Source organism: Gilbertella persicaria (genome assembly GCF_025201335.1).
Source record: "Gilbertella persicaria strain CBS 190.32 chromosome Unknown B0P05scaffold_6, whole genome shotgun sequence".
NCBI classification, from domain to species: Eukaryota; Fungi; Mucoromycota; class Mucoromycetes; order Mucorales; family Choanephoraceae; genus Gilbertella; species Gilbertella persicaria.
This window is the reverse complement of record NW_026251967.1, coordinates 236,406-263,363: the sequence shown is the minus strand read 5'-3', so window position 1 is coordinate 263,363 and position 26,958 is coordinate 236,406. Positions and strand designations below refer to the sequence as shown.

General features: G+C 37.2%; 13 protein-coding genes across 13 annotated transcripts; 8 read left to right on the top strand and 5 right to left on the bottom strand.

Annotated features, from left to right (window-relative positions):
* The first annotated feature begins 63 nt into the window (after positions 1 to 63).
* B0P05DRAFT_634678 (uncharacterized protein) lies at positions 64 to 1,165 on the top strand. Its single transcript, XM_051583557.1, has 3 exons — positions 64 to 223; positions 268 to 826; positions 871 to 1,165. The coding sequence occupies exons 1-3, from the start codon at positions 118 to 120 to the stop codon at positions 1,127 to 1,129; spliced, it is 924 nt and encodes a 307-aa protein (XP_051438085.1). The 5' UTR covers positions 64 to 117; the 3' UTR covers positions 1,130 to 1,165.
* A 37-nt stretch (positions 1,166 to 1,202) lies between these two features.
* B0P05DRAFT_584112 (Nitrilase/cyanide hydratase and apolipo protein N-acyltransferase) lies at positions 1,203 to 2,156 on the top strand (the record flags this gene model as incomplete). The annotated part of the gene is made up of 3 exons (XM_051582316.1): positions 1,203 to 1,324; positions 1,379 to 1,758; positions 1,804 to 2,156. The coding sequence occupies 3 exons, from the start codon at positions 1,203 to 1,205 to the stop codon at positions 2,154 to 2,156; spliced, it is 855 nt and encodes a 284-aa protein (XP_051438084.1).
* A 24-nt stretch (positions 2,157 to 2,180) lies between these two features.
* B0P05DRAFT_295415 (uncharacterized protein) lies at positions 2,181 to 3,385 on the bottom strand. Its single transcript, XM_051573464.1, has 3 exons — positions 2,966 to 3,385; positions 2,775 to 2,920; positions 2,181 to 2,731 (listed from the first exon to the last, which is right to left on the bottom strand). The coding sequence occupies exons 1-3, from the start codon at positions 3,161 to 3,163 to the stop codon at positions 2,206 to 2,208; spliced, it is 870 nt and encodes a 289-aa protein (XP_051438083.1). The 5' UTR covers positions 3,164 to 3,385; the 3' UTR covers positions 2,181 to 2,205.
* A 79-nt stretch (positions 3,386 to 3,464) lies between these two features.
* B0P05DRAFT_528282 (putative Wdr45l protein) lies at positions 3,465 to 5,172 on the top strand. Its single transcript, XM_051576627.1, has 7 exons — positions 3,465 to 3,674; positions 3,724 to 3,913; positions 3,998 to 4,092; positions 4,136 to 4,825; positions 4,875 to 5,018; positions 5,080 to 5,086; positions 5,132 to 5,172. The coding sequence occupies exons 1-5, from the start codon at positions 3,488 to 3,490 to the stop codon at positions 4,973 to 4,975; spliced, it is 1,263 nt and encodes a 420-aa protein (XP_051438082.1). The 5' UTR covers positions 3,465 to 3,487; the 3' UTR covers positions 4,976 to 5,018; positions 5,080 to 5,086; positions 5,132 to 5,172.
* B0P05DRAFT_584109 (Gtr1/RagA G protein conserved region-domain-containing protein) lies at positions 5,081 to 6,568 on the top strand (the record flags this gene model as incomplete). Its single annotated transcript, XM_051582315.1, has 7 exons — positions 5,081 to 5,086; positions 5,132 to 5,172; positions 5,223 to 5,285; positions 5,338 to 5,439; positions 5,488 to 5,929; positions 5,976 to 6,118; positions 6,166 to 6,568. The coding sequence occupies 7 exons, from the start codon at positions 5,081 to 5,083 to the stop codon at positions 6,566 to 6,568; spliced, it is 1,200 nt and encodes a 399-aa protein (XP_051438081.1).
* Positions 6,542 to 8,155, bottom strand: B0P05DRAFT_528268 (regulator of chromosome condensation 1/beta-lactamase-inhibitor protein II). Its single transcript, XM_051576626.1, has 3 exons — positions 8,062 to 8,155; positions 7,696 to 8,009; positions 6,542 to 7,645 (listed from the first exon to the last, which is right to left on the bottom strand). Exons 1-3 carry the CDS (start codon positions 8,063 to 8,065, stop codon positions 6,623 to 6,625), a joined length of 1,341 nt encoding a protein of 446 aa, XP_051438080.1. The 5' UTR covers positions 8,066 to 8,155; the 3' UTR covers positions 6,542 to 6,622.
* A 1,200-nt stretch (positions 8,156 to 9,355) lies between these two features.
* On the top strand, positions 9,356 to 11,943 carry B0P05DRAFT_504506 (S-adenosyl-L-methionine-dependent methyltransferase). The gene is made up of 5 exons (XM_051575493.1): positions 9,356 to 9,421; positions 9,478 to 9,573; positions 9,623 to 9,717; positions 9,764 to 9,974; positions 10,037 to 11,943. The coding sequence occupies exons 1-5, from the start codon at positions 9,377 to 9,379 to the stop codon at positions 11,792 to 11,794; spliced, it is 2,205 nt and encodes a 734-aa protein (XP_051438079.1). The 5' UTR covers positions 9,356 to 9,376; the 3' UTR covers positions 11,795 to 11,943.
* Positions 11,944 to 14,771: 2,828 nt separating this feature from the next.
* On the top strand, positions 14,772 to 16,252 carry B0P05DRAFT_528264 (peptidase family M41-domain-containing protein; the record flags this gene model as incomplete). The annotated part of the gene is made up of 1 exon (XM_051576625.1): positions 14,772 to 16,252. A coding segment is annotated over one exon (1,481 nt), but the record flags the coding sequence as incomplete, so codon positions are not given.
* A 202-nt stretch (positions 16,253 to 16,454) lies between these two features.
* On the bottom strand, positions 16,455 to 17,169 carry B0P05DRAFT_634670 (uncharacterized protein; the record flags this gene model as incomplete). Its single annotated transcript, XM_051583556.1, has 1 exon — positions 16,455 to 17,169. Exon 1 carries the CDS (start codon positions 17,091 to 17,093, stop codon positions 16,455 to 16,457), a length of 639 nt encoding a protein of 212 aa, XP_051438077.1. The 5' UTR covers positions 17,094 to 17,169.
* Positions 17,170 to 17,171: 2 nt separating this feature from the next.
* Positions 17,172 to 19,466, top strand: B0P05DRAFT_504499 (WD40-repeat-containing domain protein; the record flags this gene model as incomplete). The annotated part of the gene is made up of 8 exons (XM_051575492.1): positions 17,172 to 17,537; positions 17,609 to 17,944; positions 17,991 to 18,088; positions 18,141 to 18,260; positions 18,309 to 18,529; positions 18,581 to 18,774; positions 18,818 to 19,296; positions 19,349 to 19,466. The coding sequence occupies exons 1-8, from the start codon at positions 17,196 to 17,198 to the stop codon at positions 19,464 to 19,466; spliced, it is 1,908 nt and encodes a 635-aa protein (XP_051438076.1). The 5' UTR covers positions 17,172 to 17,195.
* Positions 19,467 to 19,492: 26 nt separating this feature from the next.
* On the bottom strand, positions 19,493 to 20,528 carry B0P05DRAFT_568932 (Alpha/Beta hydrolase protein; the record flags this gene model as incomplete). The annotated part of the gene is made up of 3 exons (XM_051581222.1): positions 19,493 to 20,235; positions 20,262 to 20,341; positions 20,398 to 20,528. The coding sequence occupies 3 exons, from the start codon at positions 20,526 to 20,528 to the stop codon at positions 19,493 to 19,495; spliced, it is 954 nt and encodes a 317-aa protein (XP_051438075.1).
* An 81-nt stretch (positions 20,529 to 20,609) lies between these two features.
* On the bottom strand, positions 20,610 to 21,716 carry B0P05DRAFT_295288 (uncharacterized protein). Its single transcript, XM_051573463.1, has 2 exons — positions 20,932 to 21,716; positions 20,610 to 20,880 (listed from the first exon to the last, which is right to left on the bottom strand). Exons 1-2 carry the CDS (start codon positions 21,352 to 21,354, stop codon positions 20,692 to 20,694), a joined length of 612 nt encoding a protein of 203 aa, XP_051438074.1. The 5' UTR covers positions 21,355 to 21,716; the 3' UTR covers positions 20,610 to 20,691.
* A 3,914-nt stretch (positions 21,717 to 25,630) lies between these two features.
* Positions 25,631 to 26,843, top strand: B0P05DRAFT_528249 (uncharacterized protein). Its single transcript, XM_051576624.1, has 6 exons — positions 25,631 to 25,711; positions 25,771 to 26,000; positions 26,033 to 26,104; positions 26,125 to 26,326; positions 26,407 to 26,548; positions 26,569 to 26,843. Exons 1-6 carry the CDS (start codon positions 25,702 to 25,704, stop codon positions 26,615 to 26,617), a joined length of 705 nt encoding a protein of 234 aa, XP_051438073.1. The 5' UTR covers positions 25,631 to 25,701; the 3' UTR covers positions 26,618 to 26,843.
* Positions 26,844 to 26,958: the final 115 nt, after the last annotated feature.

Below are 26,958 nucleotides of genomic sequence, written 5' to 3'. Positions count from 1 at the left end.
ACTCTTCTGAATTGGATTAGAACGCTGGTGAGCAAGGGGAGGGAGGGGGGGGTAAGAAAATATAATTAAGATTTGCGACAATTTGATACAGAAATACTGTATCTTTTTTTTTATTACATGTCTGATTTACTTTACAGTCAAAATCCCGAGTGGAAAGATGTCACGCCTGTTCCTCAAGATGATGGACCTAACCCTCTTGTTCCTATTGCTTATGCCAGAGAGTGTAACTATTTCGAATGCTATTGCCATAAGCTTATATATTTGTAGATGCCGATGCTATGGACTATTTCAGAGCTGTAACGCGTACCAACGAAAAGTCAGCACGCGTGTTATCACTGATAGAAAATATCATTGACATGAACCCTGCTCATTATACAGTCTGGAATTACCGACAACAAGTCTTGTTTGCACTTGAAGCCGACTTGGAAAAAGAACTTGATTATATTGACCAAATTGGCCCAGACCAAGCCAAAAACTATCAAGTATGGCACCATCGTCAAGTCGTTGTCGATCGTTTAGGCAAAGGAGACCGAGAAATACCGTTTATCAACAGTATATTTGAAGAAGATCCTAAAAACTATCATGGTTGGTCTTATCGACAATGGGTTGTGAAGCGATTTGGGCTATGGGATACAGAATTGGACTATACCAATGACTTGCTTGTGTTTGATGTACGCAACAATTCTGCTTGGAACTATAGGTATTTTGTGTTGTTCAACCGTCCTTCAACACCTACAGAAGACATAATTGAAGATGAAATCAAATTCACAGAAAAGCAAATTACATTAGCACCTCATAATTCAAGTAGTTGGGCCTATCTCAAAGCGTATGTGAACTAGCCTTTTCTATAGTGACTAATGAATACGATAGATTGTATGAAAAGATAAACAGACCCTTTCATACCATGTTACCCTTTTTAGATCAACTCAAATCCAGCGTCGAATCACCTTTTATCTTGTCAGCCTATATTGATATGTATGAGCAAAATGCTCAACTACAAAACAAGCCTGTTGAACCTGCTGCTATTGACATGTGTCAAGCGTTGGCTGAAAAGCATGATGCTATTCGTGAAAAGTATTGGCAGTATCGAAAAAGCAAACTCGAAAAGCTTAATTTAGCAGTAGAATGACTAAAGTGTGGGAAATACAGTTTATAAAAAAAAAATCATCTTTTTTTTCTTTTTCTTTTATTTTTTGATTCAAATGCGTATTGCTGCTGTTCAGTTACATATTGATCATCAAGATAAAGAAGTCAACTGGAAAAGAGCAGAAGAGTTTATGGCTCAAGCTGTTACTCAACAAGTGGATTTAATCGTTTTTCCCGAGTATTAAAAATAAAAAAGAGGACATAGCATTGAATTAGCCACTCATTGCTTTAGATATTTTATTGGTGGTCCTGGTAAACATAGAGTAGAAAAGACAGCTCCTGGTGTGGCTGTCCAACGATTTTGTCAGCTTGCCAAGAAATACAAGATGGATATTGTGCCTGGTACACTTATTGAACGTGATCCTCAAGATGGTCATGTCTATAATACAGCATATTATATCGATCAATCAGGCCACATCTTACTTGCTTATCGTAAAATGCACTTGTGGCATCCTGAACGCTCTTACTTGAAAGAAGGCAAAGAAGGTTATGCTACTGTCACAAACAGATTTGGGATTCGTGTTGGACTCTGTATCTGTTGGGATATTGTCTTTCCTGACGTATTTAAAGAGATGGCATTAAAGCAAAAAGCACAGTTGATTATTGCACCAGGTAAATGCATAAATCAATCGCATCTTGTTCTCATCATTAGATTAGCTTATTGGAGTCTGGATGATGGAGGCGCATTGGCTATTGCCCAAGATCCTTTATCTGAAGCCAACATGTTGAATGCCATCAGTACTGCTCGATGCTTTGAGAATGGCATTGTGTTTGTCCTCTGTAATCCTGCTCATGAATCCAATGTCACAAGAGAACAACCCTTTGGTACCATGGCTGGACGCACTCAAATTACCGTGCCATTCAAGGGACCTGTAGCGCATTGTGATCATGAAAAGGAAGCCATGATTGTGGCTGATGTAGACATTGATGGGCTGACTAAGGATGCAGAAGAAGTCTATAAAGTAAGAAAAGACTGGGATCAAGGTTATCTGTTTTATAGTAAATTATAATCTATCTATCTATGTGCAATTAAAAGTAAGGAGGGGCATCTATTCTAGTTCAGTTCGTTTTTAGCTTGCGCTTTTCTTCAGCTTGGCGTTGACGATAAGCACGATATTTGACATCTGTGCCAAACAAGTAATCCCACCAACGGAAACTACTGGCATAGTTACCAATAAAGGCTTGATGATGGTAGTCATGGTGATCAGCGCCTGTCCAAAAGGGAACCCAATGACAGAGGGACCAAGGGAAATCATAACCGGAATGAGCATCAATAGCTTGGAAGAGACGGAGGACAATCCATAAAAGCATCGTAATCAAATGAAGGTTCCAAGCATCACCAAAGTCAAACATAAGTGTGGCACAGGCATGGTAAATAAGAGGACCACCAATTGTACCAAAACCCAAAATCATTGTTTCAATAGGATGAGCATATTCAGCAGCAATACCAAAAGGAGCAGAATATTCATGATGCACCTTATGCACTTTTTTGTAAAAAGGTGGCCAGTGCATAAAGCGATGCATATGGTAATGATAAAAATCTTCAAAGATAAAAAAGATGGCAATCTGAACTGCCATTTGTTGCCTTGTTCATGTTAGTAAACAATATTAATTTTTTTTTTTTTTACCAAGCGGGGAAGGGGGCAGAAACTTTCATGCCTAAAAAGGTAGCAAAGGGATGGAATAAGAAAATTAAAGGGCCTTCAAAAATAAAGTGAGCATAAAGCACTTTTTTGGTGCAGTTCCAATAATCAGCATTGCTGTTCTCTTTAGCCTACTATTGTATCAGACAATTGCAATTTAATTGGTCCAAACTCACCTCTTGTAACTTGTATTTTTGGAAATAAGGAATAAAATCACAAATCAAAAAGGGAATAAAACGACCGAAATACACTAATTCGTGCATCAAGAAAGCAAAGACACCGGTAACAACAAGAGGATTGCGACCCTCATACATTTGCTCCCATTTTGTCTCGAGCCAGTTGAACTCGACAGTACTGTTTCCAAAGACGTCCATGAAAGAAATTAGAAAAGAAGAAAGAAACAAATTCAAAATTTTTCATCGTTCTTTCATTTATGTCTATGAATGGCCAATGAGGCAACGCGTAGAAATCAACGATGTATTACAAAGCGCGTCTACACGTGATGTATAGATCTGACTTAATAGAGATACTAAAGAAAAGATATGGAGTTATTCTAACTAAGCTAAATAGTATCCATAATCATGATGAAGATAGACTGTAAAGTTAGATCATTAAAAAAGAAAGAAAGAAAGAAAGAGTAAAAGAGACTATTTTCCTATGTGCATGAGAGAATCACTCAAAATTCATGCTTTGCATTTATGTGTATATTTTTTATTTTTTCTCAGTTTGTAAATATGAACCTTTCAAGAACTTCGCCTAGTATGAATGACGCACCAGGCTTACTTTATGCTGGTTTTAATCAAGACTATGGGTGTTTTGCTATTGGCCTTGATACAGGCTTCAGAGTATATAACTGTGAACCACTAATTGAACAAGCAAGAGATGGTATACTTGTGTTTTATGATCAACAATTCTCATAAGTCTTGGTTTGTAGAATCAGATGAGGGTGGTGTTGCTATAGTAGAAATGCTGTATCGTACGAATTATTTAGCACTTGTAGGAGGTGGTAGAAATCCTAGATATCCACCCAACAAAGTGATTATTTATGATAGCATGAAAGGGAAACCAGTATTAGAATTGGAATATAAGAGTGAAGTCAAGAATGTCAAACTAAGAAGAGATAGGTAAAGAAAAAAAAATAGAAAAAAAAGAATGGCACATAAATACATACATACATACATAGTAGCAACTCTATAACATCATGATAGATTAACAGTGATACTACAAAACAAAGTATTTGTCTATCATTTCAGTTTACCACCACAGCTATTGCATACATTTGAAACGTGTGATAATGAAAAGGGTAAAATTAGACTATGATATCTATCTATTCTTATAGTGTTTAGGTCTGGCTGCTGTTTCTACATCACTTAGTCATGCTATTTTGATTATTCCAGGCAGACAAAAAGGCCATTTACAGATCATTGATTTAAATTCACTTGGTTACTATATATCCGTAGGCGAATCAGACCATCTCTTCCCTCCTTCTTTACCCGCTCAAGAGTACAACACAAGCAATACAACACGACGATCCATCAATGTCAGTATCATTGCAGCACATTCGGGCAGACTCAGTTGTGTATCACTGAATACAGAGGGATCAAGGTGTGCTACATCCAGTGATAAGGGCACCTTGATCCGTGTCTTTAATACATCCACAGGCACCTTGCTACATGAACTAAGAAGAGGGATGGATCGAGCTGAAATTTATTCTATTGCCTTCAATCATGAATCTACTCGACTGTGTGTATCCTCAGATAAGGGCACCATTCATATCTTCAATCTGGATCCTTCTGTAGTGACACATGTAGACCATAAGCCCCGTGGTCCTACTTATGGTGAAGTGGTTGCCTATCCAACAGAGTCGCCCAAGGATTATGGGCTAACCACCACAGGCAATAGAGGCAGTGCACTTAGTTTTATGAAGGACATTTTGCCTAAATATTTTAGTTCAGAATGGAGTTTTGCTCATGCAAAAATCGCTACTGAAAGTCGGTGTTTAGTTGCATTCGGAACACAAAAAAATTCATTTACAGGTATAAAAAAAAAAAAAAGATGCAGTTCAAACTTATCTGGTCTCTATAGCTATTTGTGCAGATGGAAGTTGTTACAAGTTCTATTTCGATCCAAGAATAGGGGGTGAATGTACAAGGGAATCCTTTGTTCGATACTTGAAAAGAGAATAACAATAATAATAAAAGAGAGCAGTAGTCACACTGTGTATAATAGGTTCTATTTTTTTTTTTTTTTTATTTTTTTATTTATTTTTTTCTTTTGTGTTCTTTATTAGGATGGATGTAAGTTAAATTTTATGGTTTTATTATATTTATCATGTATTTTAGCTTGACTATCAAACAACTAATAACGACTCTGACTATTTAGCGTAAAAAGATTATAAATAAATAAATAAATATAACTTATAGACGTGTTTAGGGATACCATTGATGATCAAGTATTATCTGATAAACCTCGTATTTTACTTATGGGTCTTCAAAGGTAAATAAACATAACAGATCATATTTTATTGAACAAGTCTTTTTCTATACAGGAGTGGTAAATCGAGTATTCAGCGCGTAGTGTTTGGTAAAATGCCACCCAACGATACTCTGTATTTAGAAAGCACCACCAAAATACAAAAAGAAGATATCACGTAAGAAGAACTATATATTCTTTTATCATGTCATCTTATGATGCTTAGACGTTCTTTTATCGACTTTCAAATCTGGGATTTCCCGGGCCAAATTGACTTTTTTGATGAAATGGCTTATGATCCACAAGAAATCTTCAGTACAGTAGGTGCCTTGATCTTTGTGATTGATGCCCAAGACGACTATAACGAAGCCTTACATCGGTTGTTTACAACAGTTACCAGTGCATACCGTGCTAATCCCAACATTACATTCGAAGTCTTGATTCATAAAGTAGATGGATTATCAGACGATTACAAGATTGATACTCAGCGTGATGTGCAACAACGTATGGGAGATGCATTGGCAGATGCTCAGCTTGAATACATTCATTTGACTTATTATTTAACCAGTATTTATGATAATTCGATTTATGAAGCATTCAGTAAAATCATTCAGAAACTGATTCGAGAATTACCTACGCTAGAAAACCTATTAAACGTCTTGTGTTCAGTAAGTCAGACCGTATCGACCACACATTTCACTCATTGTCATATAGAATTCGAGTATTGACAAGGCTTATCTGTTTGATACTTTAACCAAGATCTATATTGCAACAGACAGTTCACCTGTTGATATGCAGTCGTATGAAATCTGTTCAGATATGATTGATGTCTGTATTGATGTTGAATGTATTTATGGGTAAGATGTAACTACGGATACATAGTATTGAACTTGTCTATTTGTAGTGCACAAGGCATGAGTCCAAATAACCTGTCTTTATCAGACACACCTGATCGTCATCATGGTTTGTTATTAGATGGTCATCAAACACCTGTTTCTATTGACCAAGATCAAATGGACCCTGATGCTCAAAGCCTTGAACGTAGACTCATAGAACATCAACAACAGCAAACAACGTCTTCAGATGCAGAGGCTTCTAGCTTGATTAAATTAGATAATGGCGATGTACTTTATATGAGAGAAGTCAATCGACTCTTGGTCTTGATCTGTCTGTTGCGTCAAGATAATTTTGAAAAGCATGGCCTTATTGACTATAACTTTCAATGCTTTAAAGAAGCAGTGACTGAAGTGTTTGAATTCTCAAGAAAAAGAAATACCCAACAACAACAACAACAACAACAACAATAAAGACTTGATTTGTTTATTGTACATAGATTCTATTTTAAAAAATACACATTGGAATTATTGAGACGTGGCAAGAATCATAGAATGTTGGGCACCTGCAGAAACCCGAACGACTTTGTGTCCTTCTAGTTTTTGACCAGTGAGTTCAGTAGGAATAGGCTCATCATCACTTGAGCCATTACCCAAAGCATAACATTCACCAAATCCCCAGGTATAAGCTTTCCCATCAGAAGTAACAGCAATTGAATGGTTTGTACCAGTAGAGATAGACACAACATCCTTTAAACTTGGAATACGTGTAGGAAGACCAACAGCTCGCTTGAAATTAGAGACTTCAGCACCTTCTTCTTTCGTCTGCACCTTGTCAATCAAATCAGCAGGCAAACCCAATTGATCAGAATCAGCACGACCAAACGCATAGATAGTGCCATCTTCCATCAACACAAGCGAATGATGCTCACCGCCTTGAACATCTTTGATGGTGCCCTTGCCCTCAAGTGCTGTCACAACAGTAGGTTTCGTGATCACATTAGGGGCAGGTTCATTTGTCTCTTCTGAATCAACAAGACCACACTGTTGGAAATTGTTTAGGCCCCACACATAAAGTGTGTTATCATGAGAGACAGCAAAGGAATGATAAGAACCTGTACCTATCAGCTTAATGCTCTTTAAGTTGAGTGCTTCAGGACGAAGACCGTTGATTAAATGGCGTTCCATGATACGACGACCCAATTGGAACTGTTGACCATTACCCCAGACAAAGACACGACCATCACGAGTGAGTGCTAAACAATGGTCTGTACCAGCAGCAATATCAGCAATTTGTACCTTGGCAAAAGGTTCGAAAACAGCAGGTGTTTCTTGAACAGCCTTGTTACGAGAGAAACCAAGAGGACCTTCAGCACAACGATAAGTACCCCAACAATAAAGGATGCCTTCTTCAGATAATGCCATCGTGACTGAGTCGCAACAGGCGACTTTGACTATCTTTACATTGTCCATGCCTTCCACACGAGCAGGTTCGTATTCTTCGCCCGATCTTCCCAAAGCGCGTTGATCATTACAACCCCACGTCCATAACTATATATACATAAAGAATCAATACCATCAATCATGTTGCATCCACTTACTTTTCCTTGACTGGTAATAGCAACAGAATGCATACCACCACTCACAACGTCAACAATCTCATCACCATCAAATGCATTTAAAGGCATGGGCTTCTTGCGTTCTAACATTTCGTCACCTAAGCCAAGTTGACCAGTATCGCCTGTACCAAAGACAAACACTTTTCCTACTTGAGTAGGTGCCTTTACGATCTGGTTGGACATGTGACGTGCCTTTTTGGACTGAGAGGCATTGTTGGAGCGAGTACGTTTTAAGTTAGAAGGTTGTGAACTATCGGTCATTTCAACATCGTTTGTATTTTGTCGTTTTAAGCCTGCTAATGTATATAATGTCATGTTTATTTATGTTATCTTTTTATTGTTACTTACTCATAATTAAGAATAAAGAAAAGAAAAGAAAAAAAAGTTTTTGAGTTGATTAAATCATTCATGAACTTTCATTTTAGAATGAAAAATATAACCGCAGTCACTCTACTTTTTATTCTCAACTCACTTGTTTGAATCTATTCAGTGAATCCTATACCTTTTTTTTTCTTGAGCATGATAGGATTTACTTCTTTTGATGGTATACATGATATGTTTAGAGCTACTTTCCAAAAGTAAGTCTTTAGTAGCTATCTCGTTTATCCTTTTCTAGCTCCTTTCTTGTCCTAATATCATCACTGCAGAGAGGCTCTATTTAACTTGATGTTACAATATCAGGTGAAAATAACAATAAAGCACGATCCGTATCTTCAAAGCAGCATATATCATTTCAAAATCAAAAGATGTCTTTATACAAAACTCGGTAGAAATAAAATAAAAAAAAAATAAGCCATCAATGCAGACCTGAGAAACAAACAAACGCTTTATTATTCTTCCAACCAACAAGTCAGACAGACAGCAGTTGTTTCTAATTGCATTCAGGTATTGTCTGAATTTGAAGTAGCACATATATACCACCCCCATCATAAGAATAAGGAAAAAGCGTCACTGGTCTGAAAGCCATCATGTTCATCCGCATAAATGTATTGAGCAATGTGATATGTGTACAGATACATGGTAGAATTCTGTTTCTACCTATATATTTTTAAACAAAGACTCATATGTTTATGGTTCAAAGAAGAGCTTTTTGGATAACAAGCATGGTGGAGTCCCTTGGCACATCGATAAATATATATAAATTGGTTGCACGGACCACCGATAGTTGACTATTCAATTTCATATTGAGCATTTGTGTATAATAGAGAAATCAGTAAGAAAACACAATACTTGCTTCATTTCTTTTGTATTTGAATCGTTACACTTTTAGTGACAATGAAATAAACAATTCCATAAATAGGGCGTCTTTCAAAAGATAAATCACTTTGTTTTTGTGCCAAGGTTTGTGCCAGACTTCGACTCGTCTTTTTAGATAAAACTATACTGGACAAGCATAAAGAGCGATTAAAGCGAACCTATAACAAAGTCTGTCTATACCAATAAATAGCCTTCCATACTGTAATCTGATAAAGCATTTCTTTACAGAACAATAAAAGCGCAAATGGCCTATTTTTATATTATCTATCATTCTAATTTAATCTACCTGCTTCACAATGACAGCTGTATTATGTAACAATAAGCATTTGCGCTGAATTTTAAAAGAAAAGAATCGCTTGAAAAAGAAAAAAAAAGTTTTTCCTCCCCCTTTTTCTTAATAAACACTATGGGTTTCGGCAAGAAGAGACGTGGTAATAAGGGCCAAAAAAAGGTATTCTTGCGAAATAAAACGATATAGGCCTGAATTTTTTTAATCATATTCTCTAGACAGAAGAAACAGGATCCAAACAAAAGTTTTTCGATGAGCGTAATCCTTTTGCAGAGATCCAAAGAGACAATGCTGCTTTCAAAGAGTACTACCAGGTAGGAATAACCAAAGTCGGGATCTTGACTCTGATCTATATGAAAATAGCAACAAAACATTTTGCCTGCTGAAGAATTCGATGTGTTTTATGAATTCATTAAGACGATCTTACCTAGTACTTTCCGTATTACTGGCAGTCGAGCGCAAGTATTTTTCTTCTTATATGTTGTCATTGACATTTCTGGTTAGTGCTGCTATGGAGATCTTGAATGTAGTTCAAAAGACGTATGTGCCCAACATGCAAAATGTGGTGATTGACGGTGTCAAGATTGAACCGCCCAAGCCATTGCCTTGGTATCCTGATCATTTGGGCTGGCAAGTAAACGCTCCTCGTCTTGTCATTAAGAAATCACCCGAATTCCAAAAGTTTCACAAGTTTATGGTGACAGAAACTGAGGCTGTAAGTAGACATGTGTATGTTGGTATTCAGTCGCTAATAAGCTGGTATCTATATATATATAGGGTAATATCAGTAGACAAGAAGCAGTCAGTATGGTGCCACCTCTCTTGATGGATATCCAACCTCATCAGTGGGTACTTGACATGTGTGCTGCTCCTGGATCCAAGACAGCTCAAATTATTGAAGCTGTTCACTCAAATGACAAATTGAACGAAATGCCTTCAGGTCTTGTTGTAGCTAATGATGCGGATTATAAGCGTAGCCATATGCTGGTGCATCAATCCAAGCGTTTACAATCACCTTGCTTTATGGCCACTAACCATGACGGTGCTCATTTTCCTAACATCCATGTCCCCCGCGAAGGAGGTAAGCCAGAAGCATGGCAATTTGACCGTGTGCTTTGTGATGTGCCTTGTAGTGGTGATGGTACCATTCGTAAAAACGAAAAGATTTGGTCTAATTGGAAGGCAGCGGATGGTCTTCAGTTGCATTCCACCCAAGTTCAAATCTTTGCCCGTGGCTGTCAACTTGTCAAAGTAGGAGGTCGTATTGTCTATTCTACCTGTTCATTTAATCCTATTGAGAATGAAGCTGTTGTTGCTGAAGTCCTTCGTCAAACCAAGGGTGCTATTCGTCTGTTGGATGTCTCACATGAATTACCTGAATTGAAGCGTCGTCCTGGTCTTAGTACTTGGAAGGTAGCAAACAAGGAAGGTGTGTTTATTAACTCTGTGGATGAGATCACAGATGAAAGATTGCGCAAGAAGCATCCTCTCAGTACTTTCCCTCCTACAGAAGAAGAAGCCAAAGAAATGCATTTGGAAAGATGTCTTCGTATCTACCCTCATCAACAAGACACCGGTGGTTTCTTTGTCGCCGTGTTTGAGAAAGTAAAGCCTTTGACTACGGCTGATCGTCTTGCTCTTGCTCGTTTAGAAGGCAAGGAAACAACACCAGTCGCTGAAATGGATACTGAAGTACAAGAAGTGGTGCCTACCAAACGTGCTAGTGTAGGTGAAGAAGAATCAAGCTCTAAAAAGGTCAAGACAGATGAAGAAGAAGCAGCAGTGAAGCCTTATGAAGGCAAGCCTAAACGTGATGTACCTGGTATCAAAGAAGCACCTTTTGAAATGATGCCTGCCGATAGTCCTGATCTTGATGAAATCACTTCCTTTTACGGTCTTGATGCCAGTTTCCCTCGCAACCAGTTCTTGTTGCGTTCTGATGGTAATGCCAAGGGTCGCAGTCTCTACTTTGTCTCAAGTTCTATCAAGAAAGTATTAGAATCGACTGAATTTCACCGTCTTCAGACTGTCAATACAGGTGTCCGTTTGTTTGTACGTCAGTCTTCTCCTGTCGATGCTTGTCCTTTCCGTTTAACTTCTGAAGGCTTGCCTATCTTGAACAATGTGGTCAGCAATAAACGTCGTGTCATGATTGATATGAAGGCACTCAAGGTATTGCTTGTGGAAGCATTCCCTATTTTGGATGAATTCCCAGAAGATGCCAGAGAAAAGTTTGCCAAGATCGAAAGTGGCTGTTGTATTGTTCAAATTCATGATGAACAAGCAGAAGTCAAGGAAGAAGACAAAGTGAAATTTGTGGTACCTTTGATTTTGCCTGTCTGGAAGGGCAAGAACTCACTCAATGTACTATTGAACAAGAAGGACAAGCGATCTTTGTGTCAACGTATTTTCGATATCATACCCGAGTCTACTCCTGACCATCTTGTACAACGATCTACTGAACATCAAGCACTTAAAGATAAACAAGATGCTGAAGCTGAAGTTGCTGCTAATAATAGTGAAGAAAGTCAATAAGAAAGAAAAAAAAAATTACTCTATGTGTTTAATGCTGTAATTGCAGTTATCTAATTGTTATAATCAAATCAACTGTAGAAAAAGAATGCTTTATAATAATCATAATAAAAAGAAGAAACACCTGTCCTTTTCTTTTTTTCAGAGAGAGAGAGAGAGAGAGAGAGAGAGAGAGAGAGAGAGAGCTTTTGGCTGATTGTTGTTGTTTGTAATCCTATGAAAGCAAATAGGCATACGCCCATGATCATCAGATGTGTTACTCTCTCCATTATTCTTGAATATACACTAGAGAATTGATTTGATTTCTTAAAATGAGCTTGCCAGGTATTCTTTTTTTTTTCTTTGAAAAAACACCCTATTTATCCTCAATGCTTGCTTTTTGGAACAGCCATTTTGGCATACAAATCAATATCAAAAGGTTTGTAGCGGTAGACATTTCATAAAGAAAAACTGAGCTTATTTGTCAAAAGAGTTTTATTATTCGATCGCATTTCATCAGGTATACAAATAATAAACTCGCTCTTTTCAATGCAAGACATCATTGATTCCATTGAACCATTCAGAGAATACTGTGACGCTTGAAATGGAAGTATTGTCTCGATGCGATTGTATCCATTAAAAGAACAGACAAACGCACAGGGTTATATAACCATAAACGGAGAGTAAAACCTACTTATACACGCATAGACACTCCAAATACCTAAAAAAACCATGCTTACTAACATATGGGGTATCTTTGGAGTTAATCTAGACAAAAAAAAAAAAAAAAAAAAAAAAAAAAAAGCGACTTGCAAAAAATGGTTAAAGACCTCTTAAAACGAAAGGGTATTTATTCATGAAATTCTTAATTTTGACAACTTTGGATCTTCTTTTGGGCGCTACAGGACGAAAAACAGAGCTATTGATAAGTCCAAGTACTCAAAATGTGTGCCAAAAGCTCTTGTTTTGGTCAAATGTATTTGTCTGCTGGCTACACTACCAAAATAGCAAGATGTAGACGAGAAACCGCAGAAACATCTTTGCTTATTTGTTCTATATTTTGGCAGTGAAGCTGCTGTTTTATTTCCAATGATGAACTCAGCAATCAAATTTCTACAACTTTCAATATCACATCAAAGCCCAATAACCGTGTCTTTAGACACTTCTCTGCAAAAGCTGAAAAAGAAGAAGCTCAATTTCTCATGCGGCTGGACAAAGAGTTAATGTTGCTCTACTCCAATCTCCGTAAACAACTATCCTGTATGTCCTATGTCCATTTACCCCTTACAGTTACAGGATGAATCGTCTATGCTTCTATTTTTCTATACTTTTTGGCACTCCAGATACTGTATACTGTTACTCAAACATCCATTGTTAGCATATTCTATATGACATCTAGAGCAAAAATGCTCAGATCACAGCTTAAATACATTATTCTTTGATGCATTATTACTCGACAACCAGACTATCTTTGGAGTCGAGGAATCGCATGGTACCATTCGTTTAGCTGTTATGTGACATTTAGTTTTTCTTGACCCATGGGAGATCCACGGAGGTCCGTGAAGATGAATGACCCAATGTAGGTCTGATCCGACCGAAATGAGGTGAAGCCATGTATAAGTACTTCCAAAAAAAAAAAAGAAAGCGAGTCTTTCAAGATGAAAAAGTCGACTTGATTTGAGCATTGCCTTCAAATCTGGGCTCAGAGGTCCTTATACACTGTAATTAGTATAAAAGAAGCCCACTCCAATAGATATTTACTTGTAAGTAGGTATTTATTTATGCACCATTCGATGCATCAGTTGCTCACGAGTAAGAGTTGCTATAATACATGACATTTCTGAGGTCAAAAAGAGCAGCTTTAGACAGAATAAGCACCGACAAAGCTGAAATTTATTTAATGCATGTTTACTAAAGCTAATAAAGCAAATTGTGTTTTATTTGCATTAAGAAAGAACATTATAAAATTGAATGGAGAAATCCGACGTATCCCAAAGTTCTCTAGAACGCTTTCATCAATTACTTTTTCAAAATCAATATATGCTTATGTAAAGATGACTACCTTTTTTAGAGTGGACAAAGTGTTCTCTTCTAGTCTCAGTTCATTTTTGTTTATTACCTCGAGTTAGAAAATATGCGTTCTCTACAACAAAAAGGAACAAAGGATATTTTATCTGATTTTAATAACAACAGAATACGATAAGCTAGTGACACGGTAGATGCATAAGCACAATATCATGGGAGGATATTTATATCTCAGCAGAAAGCACCGCTTTACGCAGTTCGCATAAATTCTAAATAAACTCTGGGGGTATGGCGATTTTTTCCTTTTCTTGTACATTGTTTTTTTCTTTTTTTTACTATGCTTTCACGTTTAATAAACACAAACAACAAAAGAGCTGTTCTAAATAATACACGCTTGCATACAGCTACATTTTTAAAGCGACCTAACAGTATTCGTTATCATTTCTACTCCACAGAACAAAAAGAAAATCCTTTTAACGTCCCTAAAGGTTTTGAAGGCTTCTTTGGTAAATCCAAGCCAAAAAATACGCAAAAACCATCTGAACAACCACAAAAACCAAATAACAGCAATAACAATAAACCGCCCGAACTACCAAATACGAATGTCTTGTTGGGCACAGTTGTAGGCACTTATGTCTTGTATAAATTGACAGCACCACCTGATAATGCGCGCGAATTAACATGGCAAACATTTCGCAGCCAATTGCTTGACAAGGGACTCGTGGATCGTCTTGAAGTATTGAACCATAACCGTGTTCGTGTCCATTTAAGATCAGAAGCTGGTTCGTATGGTGTTCCTAGTCATGCTACTTTTTATTTCTCCATTGGTTCTGTATCTGCTTTTGAAAAAAGTCTAGAAGAAGCCCAAAAAGAATTAGGTGTGCCTTCCAATGAACGTATCCCTGTTGCTTATCATGATGAAATCAGTCTTGGTCAAACCCTCCTTCATTTTGCGCCTACTCTTTTATTACTAGGCATGTTGTACTATATTACCAAAAAAGGTCCTGCTGGCATGGCTGGCGGACAAAGTGGTGGTATCTTTGGTATTGGTAAAAGCAAGGCCAAGATGTTCAATCAAGAAAATCAAGTCAAAGTCAGCTTTAAAGATGTGGCAGGTGCCGATGAAGCCAAGGTAGAGATCATGGAATTTGTCAATTTCCTCAAGAACCCTGCTATCTACGAGAAATTGGGAGCTACCATCCCTAAGGGAGCTGTGCTTTCGGGCCCCCCTGGTACAGGTAAAACCTTATTGGCTAAAGCGACTGCGGGAGAAGCGGGTGTGCCCTTCTACAGTGTCTCTGGTTCTGAATTTGTGGAAATGTTTGTGGGTGTAGGACCCTCTCGTGTACGTGATTTGTTTGCCACTGCTAAAAAGAATGCCCCTTGTATTATCTTTGTGGATGAAATTGATGCGATTGGTAAAGCAAGAGGTAAAGGAGGCCAAATGGGTGGCAATGATGAAAGAGAAAGCACACTGAATCAATTGTTGGTCGAAATGGATGGGTTTGATTCAAACCAACATGTGGTTGTCTTAGCTGGTACCAATCGTCCTGATGTCCTAGATCCTGCGCTTTTGAGACCAGGACGTTTTGATCGACATATCACGATTGATCGTCCAGATATCAGTGGCCGTGCTCAGATTTTTGAGGTTCATTTAAAGCCTATCCAGACAAAGGTAGACAAGCCAGTGTTAGCACGAAAACTAGCTGCTTTGACTCCTGGCTTTGCTGGTGCTGATATTCACAATGTGTGTAACGAAGCTGCACTAATTGCAGCACGTCATATGAAATCAGAAGTAGAAGAAGTAGATTTTGAAGACGCCATTGAGCGTGTTATTGCCGGTCTTGAAAAGAAATCGCGCGTGTTATCTCCAGAAGAGAAGAAGACAGTAGCCTATCATGAAGCAGGACATGCTGTTGCTGGTTGGTTCCTTGAATACGCCGATCCCCTTTTGAAAGTATCGGTTATTCCTCGAGGTTCTGCTGCATTAGGTTATGCTCAGTATTTACCTAAAGACCAGTATCTCTATAGCAAGAAGCAATTATTGGATCGAATGTGCATGACACTCTCTGGCCGTATTTCTGAAGAGATCTTCTTCGATACAATCACCACAGGTGCCCAAGATGATTTACAGAAAGTAACCAAGATGGCTTATGCTCAAGTCACCAATTATGGTATGAATGACAAACTGGGCCCTGTTTCTTTTAGTGATCCTCAGAATGAAAATCAATTCCAAAAGCCATTCTCTGAGAAGACAGGTACTTTGATTGATTCAGAAGTTAGAAACTTGGTCAATGAAGCTTATGCGCGTGCCACCAAACTACTTCATGAAAAGAAAGACAGTATTGAAAAAGTCGCCAAGTTGCTTTTAGATAAGGAAGTGTTGATTCGAGAAGACATGGAGAATTTACTAGGTAAAAGACCTTTTGCAGAACATACTGTCTATGACGAATATGTGAGAAGACCTAAAATAGAGGTAAAACACACACACACACACTCACACACTAGAGATGAATTTATGCTTACAATACTCATCATGTCTATATAGTCTGAAGGTGCACCTCCCGACTTTAAAATAGATACACCTTGAATTAATTTTATTATACATAAAGGAGAGTGGGGGTAAATTCGGACTGTTCCTTTTTTGAGTAACTATTTACTATAAATGATCTTTTAATTCAACAGATGATTCTGTACATGGTTGGTATATTTCTGTTTGTTGTTGTTGTTGTTGTTGTTGTTGTTGCTGCTTTAGATATGTTTGTCGCAAATTAGCTACATCTTTCTTTAATACGGTCTGTATGCCTTTTGATGTAAGTTGATCCATAATGGCTGAATTTGAATAACCAGCAACAATAAAACTAATAATCATGGATTTGGACTCTGGTGTTAATTTACGATGTTGAGCATAAGCCTTGATATCTGAAGCCATTTCATGATTATGTTCATCAATGATCTTGTAAATAATCCACTTTTTTTCTGTGGTTGGTTTTGCTCTGATCTGAAAAGGACAAGAGATCTTTTGACTAGGCTTTTTACGGGTTGTTTTGTTTTGCTCTTGTTCTCTTGTTTTGGACACTCTGTATTTGCCTGAATGTCTGCAGACTAACACAAGTTGACGAGACCCACTTCTGAGTGTAGAGACAGCAAATTTATGCTTTCTTGCATAGGAAATAGCTGCCTCTCGAATGTCATTCATCGATTCATAAGGTTGATCTACTTTTAGATCTGCTTCTTGTTGCGTATTTAAGATGTATGTTAAAGAGTCTTGAAGTATTGATATGTCCTTTCCTGTCATGAAGAAACAAAGAAAAAGTAACAAGAAAAAAAATTTATAAGGAAATAAGTAAATAGTAATAAAAAAAAAAAGTGACGTCTCCATTCTTTTATTCATAACCTCATGTCAGTGCCTTCTCATCAAGTAGAAACACCGATGGGAAGCCCAAGTAGACCTTCCAATAACGATATAAACCATATCCTACAAAACTATTTTGTAAAAAAGGGCTTTCATCAAGGAGAATACGCGTTTATACAACAACAAGAGCCTTCTTCAGACCATAATATTGTTTCGCTTGACCAACTTACACATAAATTCAAATCAACGATACCTACAGAAAAGACGTGTTTACCAGACTATGTTGAATCAATAAAACAAGACCCAGCACAAGCTGATGCAGAATCTGCTATAGCAGCCTATGATACTATTCGAGAATGGATATTAAGTGCACTCGACATTTACAAGGTAAAAAAAACAAGGATGGATTGACATGACAAGTCTATTGACAAAGCATATATGTATATGTATATATATAGTCTGATCTGTACCCTTTGTTATATCCACTGTTTATTTATACTTTTCTTGATCTCAAATCAGCTGGTCGCGTAGAGCATGCTCATCAACTACTTGAAAATTACAAGCATGATCATCTAGACACACACAAAGAGGATATAGAAATCATGGCAGCATCAAGCACACCATCCCATCTAGAAACAAAATATTCAATTCGTATACCATCTATTCCATTTGAACTGTTCTTTCAGTACATCAAAGACAAGCAGCTTTCGAGCCTGATACGAATTGTGAAGCATCATTTAAACATACACATCATCACAGGCAAATTAACACCAGCATCTGCAGGCGGATCTATGGTAAATCAGAATAGACCATTCGTCCATAATCTCATAGAGTGTATAGGATGAAGATGTGATGAATGTAGATATGGCTAAAGTGAAAAAAGAAGAAGAAGAAATAGAGGATGATACTTTATTAGATACAGTCCATTTACCAACACAGTAAGCAACATTCTATAACATGCACTAGACATAACTAAGTATACACATACAGCCATAGTGCAGATATTCAAGCAGAACTGGAATCTCTAAGTGATTTAAGAAAGCGAGTAGCATTAGGAAGTGCAGCATTGCCAAGTGTCTGTTTATGTACATTTTATAATACGCATAATCAGTAAGTTATACTCCCCTAGAGAACAAAAAGTGACTTATCCATGTCCAGGCTGAATTGTATTACGATTTCAAAAGATGCAACACTTGTAGCAGGTGGATTCTCTGAATCATTCATCAAGATATGGAGTCTCAAGGGCAAAAAACTACAAGGCAAATTGGAACAAGAAGGCACAGACTATAAGAAACTCATAGGGCATTCTGGTCCAATTTATGGTATCAGTTTTAGTCATGATAACAAATACCTTATTTCATGCTCTGAAGACCAAACAGGCAAGTAGAAAAACTTTTACTGCGGGAGAAGAAATGGCTCATCTTTTACAGTGCGTTTATGGTGTCTAGAAACATACAAAAATGTTGTTGTCTACAAAAGTCATAATTATCCTATCTGGGATATTGACTTTGGTCCTTATGGCTTTTATTTTGCTACAGCATCACACGATAGAACAGCTCGCTTATGGAGTTGTGATCACGTGAATCCATTACGTATTTTTGCTGGTCACTTATCTGATGTGAATGTAAGTAGATCTGATAAACTATATAGACTGATGTGTTGTATAGACAGTGCGATTCCATCCCAATTCAAAATATGTAGTAACTGGATCAAGCGATAGAACAGCAAGATTATGGGATGTTCAAAGAGGAAGTTGTGTACGTGTCTTTACAGGCCACACAGGCTCAATACATACAGTGGCAGTCTCACCCAATGGCAGGTTGATGGCTTCAGGAGGAGAAGACAAGTCAATCATCTTATGGGATTTGGGTACTGGCAAAAAACTAAAGTCCATGACTGGCCATACTGGATTTATCTATTCAGTCAGTTTTAACTCAGATAGTACAGTGTTAGTCTCTGGCAGTGCAGATGGAACAGTGCGTGTCTGGGATGTGAATAAAGACACTCCTTACGATACAAGAAATGCAGATATAGATCCAAAGCGTACAAAATATGACAAGGTGAATGGCAAGCAAAAAGAAAAAAAGGAGCTCGATAAAATCAAGGCAGTAATGGATCTCAAGAAGAAAAAGAGTTCAATAGAAAGGTAAGTTTTTTTTTGTCTTTGATTTTGTTGTTCTTATTCGCTACCTATGTAGTCATGATCACTTGTCTGTATTCCCAACTAAAAATACGCCTATTTATACTGTACAATTTACACAACGTAATTTATGTTTGGCTGCAGGTGCTTTTGCTTCACCTTCCATTGATTTTTAATAAAGAAAAAAAAAATAGTGTTACATTTACAATTTGTTGGAGGAAACAGGGTCTACCTTGGCAAGGAAATCCTTCAAGTATTGGTTACATTCTTCAGGTTTTTCCCATAAGATCCAATGGCCAGAACCAGGAACAAGGTGCATTTCAACACCGGGAATATATTCAGGCATCTTTTGAGCCATACTAGGAGGTAAAGCCTTATCCAATTCAGCAAGGACCATCATGGCAGGCTTCTTGATGATAGGATCCAAATCCTTGCATTGAACATAGTTGTTGTGTGTTTGCTTGTACCAGTTAAGACCACCACGAGCACCACGCTTAGTGTACCATTCAATATAGTAGTTCATGACCTTTTCGGGTACCTTTTCAGAACGTTCCATATCAGAGCGACCTTCAGCCAAACGAGTGGTTTCGGGATCAATCAAAGGTTCCTTCATCTCAGCGACAGGGCGGAAGATACGACGGAAGAACTTGCCAACGTTTTCATTCAAGTCCTTTTCAGCCTCGGGTGTGTTTAAGTACAGTTGGTATTTGAAATTGGGCAAGACTTGGACGATTTGTTCCAAAGTGACAGGTTGGGTAGCAGGTGCAGTATAAGGAGTACAGAAACTAGCAACAGCTCTGACACGGTCAGGGTAAAATTGAGCGAAACGCCAGACAACAGCTCCTCCCCAATCATGACCAATGACTGTGACAGTAGGAAGTTGGAGATGGTCCAAAAGGCCAGCTAAATCTTTAGAGATAGTACCAAAACCGTATTCAGCGGGGTCTTCGGGTGCATCCTTACAGTTTCACCAAAACCACGAAGAGTGGGAACAATGACACGATAACCGAGTTGAACAAGGAAATGGATCTGTTCTCTCCAACCAATCCAACTAACAAACACACACAAACATTAATTGGTTATCTTCAGACGCGTTCTTATACTTACAGATCGGGCCAACCATGGACAAGCAACAAGGCCTTGTTAGAAGAGGCATTTTCGTCTACATAATGCATACGAATACCATTTACTTGAGCGTATTGGTGGTTATAAGAAGAAGGGTCGTATTTATCCAACATTTTTTGAGAGAGAGAGAAATAAGATGAAAAAAAAAAGAAGCAGTAAGAAAATGCAACTTTTTATTTACTTTCGCAACGCAGTGTGCATTAACTATTTTAAGAATTATGCTTACTTGATCAATTTAGAGGTAAAATCATTTAGCCTGCCTGAAACATGCATTATTTATTTCCACCAAAGTTTATTCCAAATTGAGCTTTTTTGTTCTCTGGTTTCTTCAGTACGACCATCAGGATAACGAATGTAAGTTGTTGTTTCTGTGTTTCCGTTTGTTTTCTTGGTTAAAATTGTCTCTTGTGTGCCATCAGGATGGTAGATAGTACGCTGAGACGAGCTTGTAAAAGACCAGCCATTCTGTATCAAATTTAAAAAGGCGCCCTAAATCATCACATAATCTTAAATTACCTCATTTTGAGTATGATTGTTATGGTTGTTAAGAGGAGTAGAAGTAGTGTTGTCTTGCCGGGTGAATACTGCATGTGGGAGTAGAAGATCAAATATTGAATGGTTGGGCATTACTGCTTTTTCCTGAATTGATTCGAGATTTTTGTATTTGGATTTATTGGCTAAGCGTTTAAAATCATTGCCTCCAAATACATCGTCTTGTTGATGTCCAGCGTATTTTGTATCTAATGCTTTACCGTCTAATATTGTAGTTACTTGCTCAGTCATGCCCGGGAATGAGGACTCGATCGACTCAAATATACCAGATCCACTTGTCAGTTCTCGAAACATCATGGAAAATGCACCTTGCATCATGGAGTTCATGGCGTTTTCAATAGCTTCGAGTTCTGATTCAAAAGAGTCGTTATTTGGTGGTTGGTTCATCTGCGTAGTTGATAGAATCTGAAAGAAAATTGTGCATATTTTTTTTTCTGCAAAGGCTTAATAAGTGACTGCTTGGGTTTACAATCATGCATTCAGCATTACTGTAAAACATTACAAGCGACTTTTGTTCCAAAAGGTTTTGGTAGGAAATTGCACAAGACATCAATACAGAAAACCAAAATTCTGTTGTATTTATGCTATAAAATCAAAAGAATAGAATTTGTATATTTGCCTTTCTTTCAAGACTGACTCTCTGACAATTTTATTGTGTTTAATTTTGGCTGACTGCATGAACATTTGGTTTATAATACTGTAGCAGAAGACATTTTTTAAGATTTGTTCATTAATCTTAACATTAAAACTTTTTTTCTTTGTTTTGTCTATACCTCTTAAAAAGCTTGCCATATTTTTTTTTCTTGTGTCTGTTTGAGAGTCTGATCAACTCTTGTTCAGACAAAAAGAAGACCTGAAAAGGCTTGATTACCCTGATCAAACCCATCATGTGTTTGTGTTGTGCATATCCTTTTTCTTTGTTGTCGTATTTGTGTAATAAAATTTAAGCGTATATTCCACTTGCATCAACAGCTTTGTCCACTCAAGTATGTTGCTTTGTTGTCTTTCGTCTTTAGTATGAGTTGATCAGGACTCATTTCATTTGCCAAACTACAGTGATGTTTTCTTCCATATTCCATAACACTACGCTCTGATTTTGTCTAACTGGTGTTTAGTCTTCCTCTCAACTCGATCGGAACGCAGTTGCGGTTTGTGAGTGTCAGTAAAAAGAAAAAAAAAGGTCTTTAAACAGAGTGCAAGAGACCAATATTTGAAACATCGAATCTCCCACTTGCATGATATGCACCATTTGTCATACTCAATAGTTACTCTTTTTGACCTCAGAAATGTCATGTATTATAGCAACTCTTACTCGTGAGCAACTGATGCATCGAATGGTGCATAAATAAATACCTACTTACAAGTAAATATCTATTGGAGTGGGCTTCTTTTATACTAATTACAGTGTATAAGGACCTCTGAGCCCAGATTTGAAGGCAATGCTCAAATCAAGTCGACTTTTTCATCTTGAAAGACTCGCTTTCTTTTTTTTTTTGGAAGTACTTATACATGGCTTCACCTCATTTCGGTCGGATCAGACCTACATTGGGTCATTCATCTTCACGGACCTCCGTGGATCTCCCATGGGTCAAGAAAAACTAAATGTCACATAACAGCTAAACGAATGGTACCATGCGATTCCTCGACTCCAAAGATAGTCTGGTTGTCGAGTAATAATGCATCAAAGAATAATGTATTTAAGCTGTGATCTGAGCATTTTTGCTCTAGATGTCATATAGAATATGCTAACAATGGATGTTTGAGTAACAGTATACAGTATCTGGAGTGCCAAAAAGTATAGAAAAATAGAAGCATAGACGATTCATCCTGTAACTGTAAGGGGTAAATGGACATAGGACATACAGGATAGTTGTTTACGGAGATTGGAGTAGAGCAACATTAACTCTTTGTCCAGCCGCATGAGAAATTGAGCTTCTTCTTTTTCAGCTTTTGCAGAGAAGTGTCTAAAGACACGGTTATTGGGCTTTGATGTGATATTGAAAGTTGTAGAAATTTGATTGCTGAGTTCATCATTGGAAATAAAACAGCAGCTTCACTGCCAAAATATAGAACAAATAAGCAAAGATGTTTCTGCGGTTTCTCGTCTACATCTTGCTATTTTGGTAGTGTAGCCAGCAGACAAATACATTTGACCAAAACAAGAGCTTTTGGCACACATTTTGAGTACTTGGACTTATCAATAGCTCTGTTTTTCGTCCTGTAGCGCCCAAAAGAAGATCCAAAGTTGTCAAAATTAAGAATTTCATGAATAAATACCCTTTCGTTTTAAGAGGTCTTTAACCATTTTTTGCAAGTCGCTTTTTTTTGTCTAGATTAACTCCAAAGGTATCCTGTATGTTACTAAACATTTTCTGTAGGCATCTAAAGTGTTTATGCGGGTTAAAAAGGGCTTTATGCTATCTTCATTTATTGAAGAAAAAGACAAAGATCTATATGTATTGTGTTGGGGGAGTTTACTGTCAAAGTATTTGTTTTTTTTTGATAGCTTTTATACATGGATAAGGTATGTGCAAAAGTAGCTTGTTTGAATAGAATATTTTGATGGAAAAGGTAAACGTGTTTACTCATTGCTAAAAGTAAAAGTAATAATAATAATAATAATAAAAAAGCAAATCTTTATTAAATAATGTCAGTCTTTAGTTTCACTTCATAGAGAAGTTACTCACAGGAGTAGCCACGAGAAGGCAACTGACTCGTACTCCCTCACTTCCTTCACTGACACCTTCCCAGGCCCGCGATACACTGGGGAATGCCAGATCATTAAAGAAGGATCCCAACAACTCCCAGCAACTACCCTTCTTCCCGCTGCAGACCAACGCCTATATACCCCGTACCTTACTCTCGGGCAGTAAGATAAGAAAGTAAATCATCGGCTATAACAGGCCAACAACGATCAGGATCGAACACTGAAAGCCACGGAGAGAGAAACACCAGTAGACAGAACCAACCAAATAGAGAGAAAAACCTAGAGAAAGCAGAGATCAGCAAACGCGTTTTTGAAATAGATAAGTACTTACCAAAAAACGATCTACAAAAAGAGAGAACACGAAAAAACTACGCCAATTCCATCTCATCCATCACATTGTTAGACTACAGATAACACACAATCGCTCAAAATGAAAATAGAAAGACTCAAAAAACCAACCAAAGAGAAAATCCTAGAAAAGACAGAATGTCAGTAAACGCGTTCTTGAAATAAATAAGGTACTTACCAGAAAACGAACCACAGAAAGAGACAACAAAAAACAACTACACTAGCCTTCACCACATCATTGTTAGACTACAGATAACTAGTATATCCTTAATACGTAGCTGCTTAAAACCAAATAGAAAGAACCAAGCAAAGAAAACGGATCAAGTAAAGAGAAAACTTCAGAGAACAGAGATGTCAGTAGACGCGTTCTTGAAGTAGATAAGGCACAAACCAAAAAGAGAGAGACATAAGAGACCATAAGAGACCATAAGAGACCAGAGTAGAGAAAGTAAAGAAACAGAAAGAAAAGATAAAGAAATAAAAAAGAGTGCTGCGTGCTTTTTATAAGTATTTTTTTTCTTTTCCTTTCCTTGACCTTCCTTCCTTGGTTTTTGTTTTTTTTGATAGAATCATCTCATAGAGAGGACGCCCAATCTTGTGTTACATATAAACTTATTTAGTTGCATAAAACATGCGATGAACACCCTACTTGTCAGTTCTATAAACAGAAAACATTCCCTTTTGCTTATTTTCTTTCTCTTTTGCTATGTGCTCATCCTCTGTGTTTCTATTGAGTAATTCATTATTCTTTGCCCTTGAAGATAAGGGAAGTTTACTTATCATATAAATCAATGCGGAATGTATTTCGTAATAGAGGACTTTGAATTGTAATCATTCCCAGTTTCCTTTTTTTCTTTCCATGAGAAGATCATCCTGAAACAATAACAAACTTTCTTATTCATATGAAAATGTCAATAACCAAAAGAGCAAAGAAAAGTTTAGCTGTTTAAAAAAAAAAGAAAAGAAAGAAAGAAAAAGAAAGAAAGAAAGCTATTTTACACACAAACTGAAAGTATTGATTACTGGTGCCTAAAGATGAACTAACTATCGTCTTTTTTTTATTATTATTATTTTATTTTATTTTATTTTTTCTATCTTGAGCACAAAAAGTATTTCCGTTGATCCGTGCATTATGCATACGCTTACCACATTTTAAATCCGTAGGACAGTGGCTTACTTTTCCCTGAAAATAGACCCTGAAAAATTCATCGATTTTTTTTTTTTTTTTTTGCTCACTATAAAACTCATACTGATTGCTTTTTTCTCTTTCTAAGTGAATAGACTATAAATTAGTTTTATACGTTATCTTTAGCTATCAGTTTAGTGATGAAGAAAAGATGACATGATGTAAACATATGTTTTATTTCGGTGACACAAACAAGTACAAAGCAGACACTACATTTTCTTCGAGTCTAAAAACCAAAATAAACGATACAAGTAAAAAAGAGTAATTGTCTTTGATGGATGTGTATATATACCATGATACATTGCAAAAAGCTATAAAAGCATATAAAAGGATACAATATCTATGGTTCTATATAAGCGGGAAGACTAAACTATTAGTAAAAAGTGTTTTCTAAAAAAGAAATAATATTCTTTTCTCTCTTTCAAAAAGAAAAACCACTTACATCACATTTCAACAGTATTTACCTTTTCTTTTTTTTGAAGACCAAAGTGCCATGAGAACGAGTAAGGTTATATAGAAATCCACAAGTTGAAACTTTTTAACAATGCCTTTTTTTATATAGTACCAGAAGAGTTAATACAATACAGGTTACCACGCGGTTACATACCAGATAAAGATCAAATTAGCAGAATAGTAGCCCAGGATCAGTTTATTATTGATCTGATCACCACTTCGCTTCTGAGAGTTCCTTCAGGCACTTATAAGGCTGGCGACAATATGTTTATCGATGGCACAGAGTGTGAAGCTCTTTATATACCTCATTCATCAGATCTTGTAGACTTACCTCCTGTAGTAGCAGAAATACAACAACAGTGACACGCGAGTTTATATGTCGAGCCGTCCAGTACTGCCTGAATGTGTACAAGCGTTTCCACATTTCATCAATTTTATTCATCGTCTGTACCTCAAAACAAAGTCCAAAACTCTGAGAGACCTCCTCGAACCTGTCAAAAACAAGTCTAACCTCTTAGAAACACCTTGCTGCCACTTCGCAACTAGTTGCTTCATGCTGACCAAACAGAACGTCAATCCTTTTATTGACAATCACGATACCAAGAAATTGGATCCTTTGGTTGTCTTTGTCCATTTCTTGAGCTCTGGCCAGCAAAACATAATCAGTATTGACTGATGGACGACCCAACCAATACGAAACTGTACTTTGTCACAATGGAAATGGTCAAAAATGACAGAAAAACAGAGAATGATAAAGTCGAAGCGTTACAAACGATTTGTCAAGCAACACAAAATCAATTTGAGAAAATAATGACAACCGTTTTCGACAACCCCAGCCGAGCGCATCAATACGCAGAAGCAGGACGGCACTATAGCGCAATCTTAAAGTACGACGCAATGAAGCAAGAATTAAACAATACACCTCCAGAAGCAACAACACCAATGGAGCTTCCTAAAGACTTTGACGGCGCTTCTAGTTCTATAAATTCCAAATACAAAGATTTGATTGCATTCATCGATGCTTGGAGCAGAATAACAAAGGTCGAATGAATTGGTCTGCCTGTTGGGAAGATGGAAAGAAAAAAGGTCTGTTCAATGAGTACTCAAATACCCATAGCTTGAAGAATATATACCACAGAGCAAAAAATGATACCTAATCACCATTAGCACCGTTTATATGACAAATTAGTAATTAATGAAAAAATTATCAGTCAGGATTATCCCAATGTTTTATCGTAAAAAAAAATACAGTTTTCTCATATCCAAACTTTTTTTTGTGTGTGTTATAACGATGTTG

Excerpts from the sequence above, each read along its gene's own strand:
- B0P05DRAFT_634678 (XM_051583557.1), top strand. The coding sequence starts at position 118 with ATGTCTGATTTACTTTACAGTCAAAATCCCGAGTGGAAAGATGTCACG. Across the intron at positions 224-267 it reads TATTGCTTATGCCAGAGAGT|ATGCCGATGCTATGGACTAT; the intron begins GTAACTATTTCG and ends ATATATTTGTAG. Across the intron at positions 827-870 it reads AGTTGGGCCTATCTCAAAGC|ATTGTATGAAAAGATAAACA; the intron begins GTATGTGAACTA and ends TGAATACGATAG.
- B0P05DRAFT_295415 (XM_051573464.1), bottom strand. The coding sequence starts at position 3,163 with ATGGACGTCTTTGGAAACAGTACTGTCGAGTTCAACTGGCTCGAGACA. Across the intron at positions 2,921-2,965 it reads AAAAATACAAGTTACAAGAG|GCTAAAGAGAACAGCAATGC; the intron begins GTGAGTTTGGAC and ends ATACAATAGTAG. Across the intron at positions 2,732-2,774 it reads TCTGCCCCCTTCCCCGCTTG|GCAACAAATGGCAGTTCAGA; the intron begins GTAAAAAAAAAA and ends AACATGAACAAG.
- B0P05DRAFT_528282 (XM_051576627.1), top strand. The coding sequence starts at position 3,488 with ATGTGTATATTTTTTATTTTTTCTCAGTTTGTAAATATGAACCTTTCA. Across the intron at positions 3,675-3,723 it reads AATTGAACAAGCAAGAGATG|AATCAGATGAGGGTGGTGTT; the intron begins GTATACTTGTGT and ends CTTGGTTTGTAG. Across the intron at positions 4,826-4,874 it reads ACAAAAAAATTCATTTACAG|CTATTTGTGCAGATGGAAGT; the intron begins GTATAAAAAAAA and ends TGGTCTCTATAG.
- B0P05DRAFT_528268 (XM_051576626.1), bottom strand. Across the intron at positions 7,646-7,695 it reads CTATTACCAGTCAAGGAAAA|TTATGGACGTGGGGTTGTAA; the intron begins GTAAGTGGATGC and ends ATGTATATATAG.
- B0P05DRAFT_504506 (XM_051575493.1), top strand. The coding sequence starts at position 9,377 with ATGGGTTTCGGCAAGAAGAGACGTGGTAATAAGGGCCAAAAAAAG. Across the intron at positions 9,422-9,477 it reads GTAATAAGGGCCAAAAAAAG|ACAGAAGAAACAGGATCCAA; the intron begins GTATTCTTGCGA and ends CATATTCTCTAG. Across the intron at positions 9,718-9,763 it reads CGTATTACTGGCAGTCGAGC|TGCTGCTATGGAGATCTTGA; the intron begins GCAAGTATTTTT and ends ATTTCTGGTTAG.
- B0P05DRAFT_295288 (XM_051573463.1), bottom strand. The coding sequence starts at position 21,354 with ATGAACCAACCACCAAATAACGACTCTTTTGAATCAGAACTCGAAGCT. Across the intron at positions 20,881-20,931 it reads ACAATCATACTCAAAATGAG|AATGGCTGGTCTTTTACAAG; the intron begins GTAATTTAAGAT and ends AATTTGATACAG.
- B0P05DRAFT_528249 (XM_051576624.1), top strand. Across the intron at positions 26,001-26,032 it reads TTGTAGACTTACCTCCTGTA|TTTATATGTCGAGCCGTCCA; the intron begins GTAGCAGAAATA and ends GTGACACGCGAG. Across the intron at positions 26,327-26,406 it reads TGGCCAGCAAAACATAATCA|AGAATGATAAAGTCGAAGCG; the intron begins GTATTGACTGAT and ends ACAGAAAAACAG.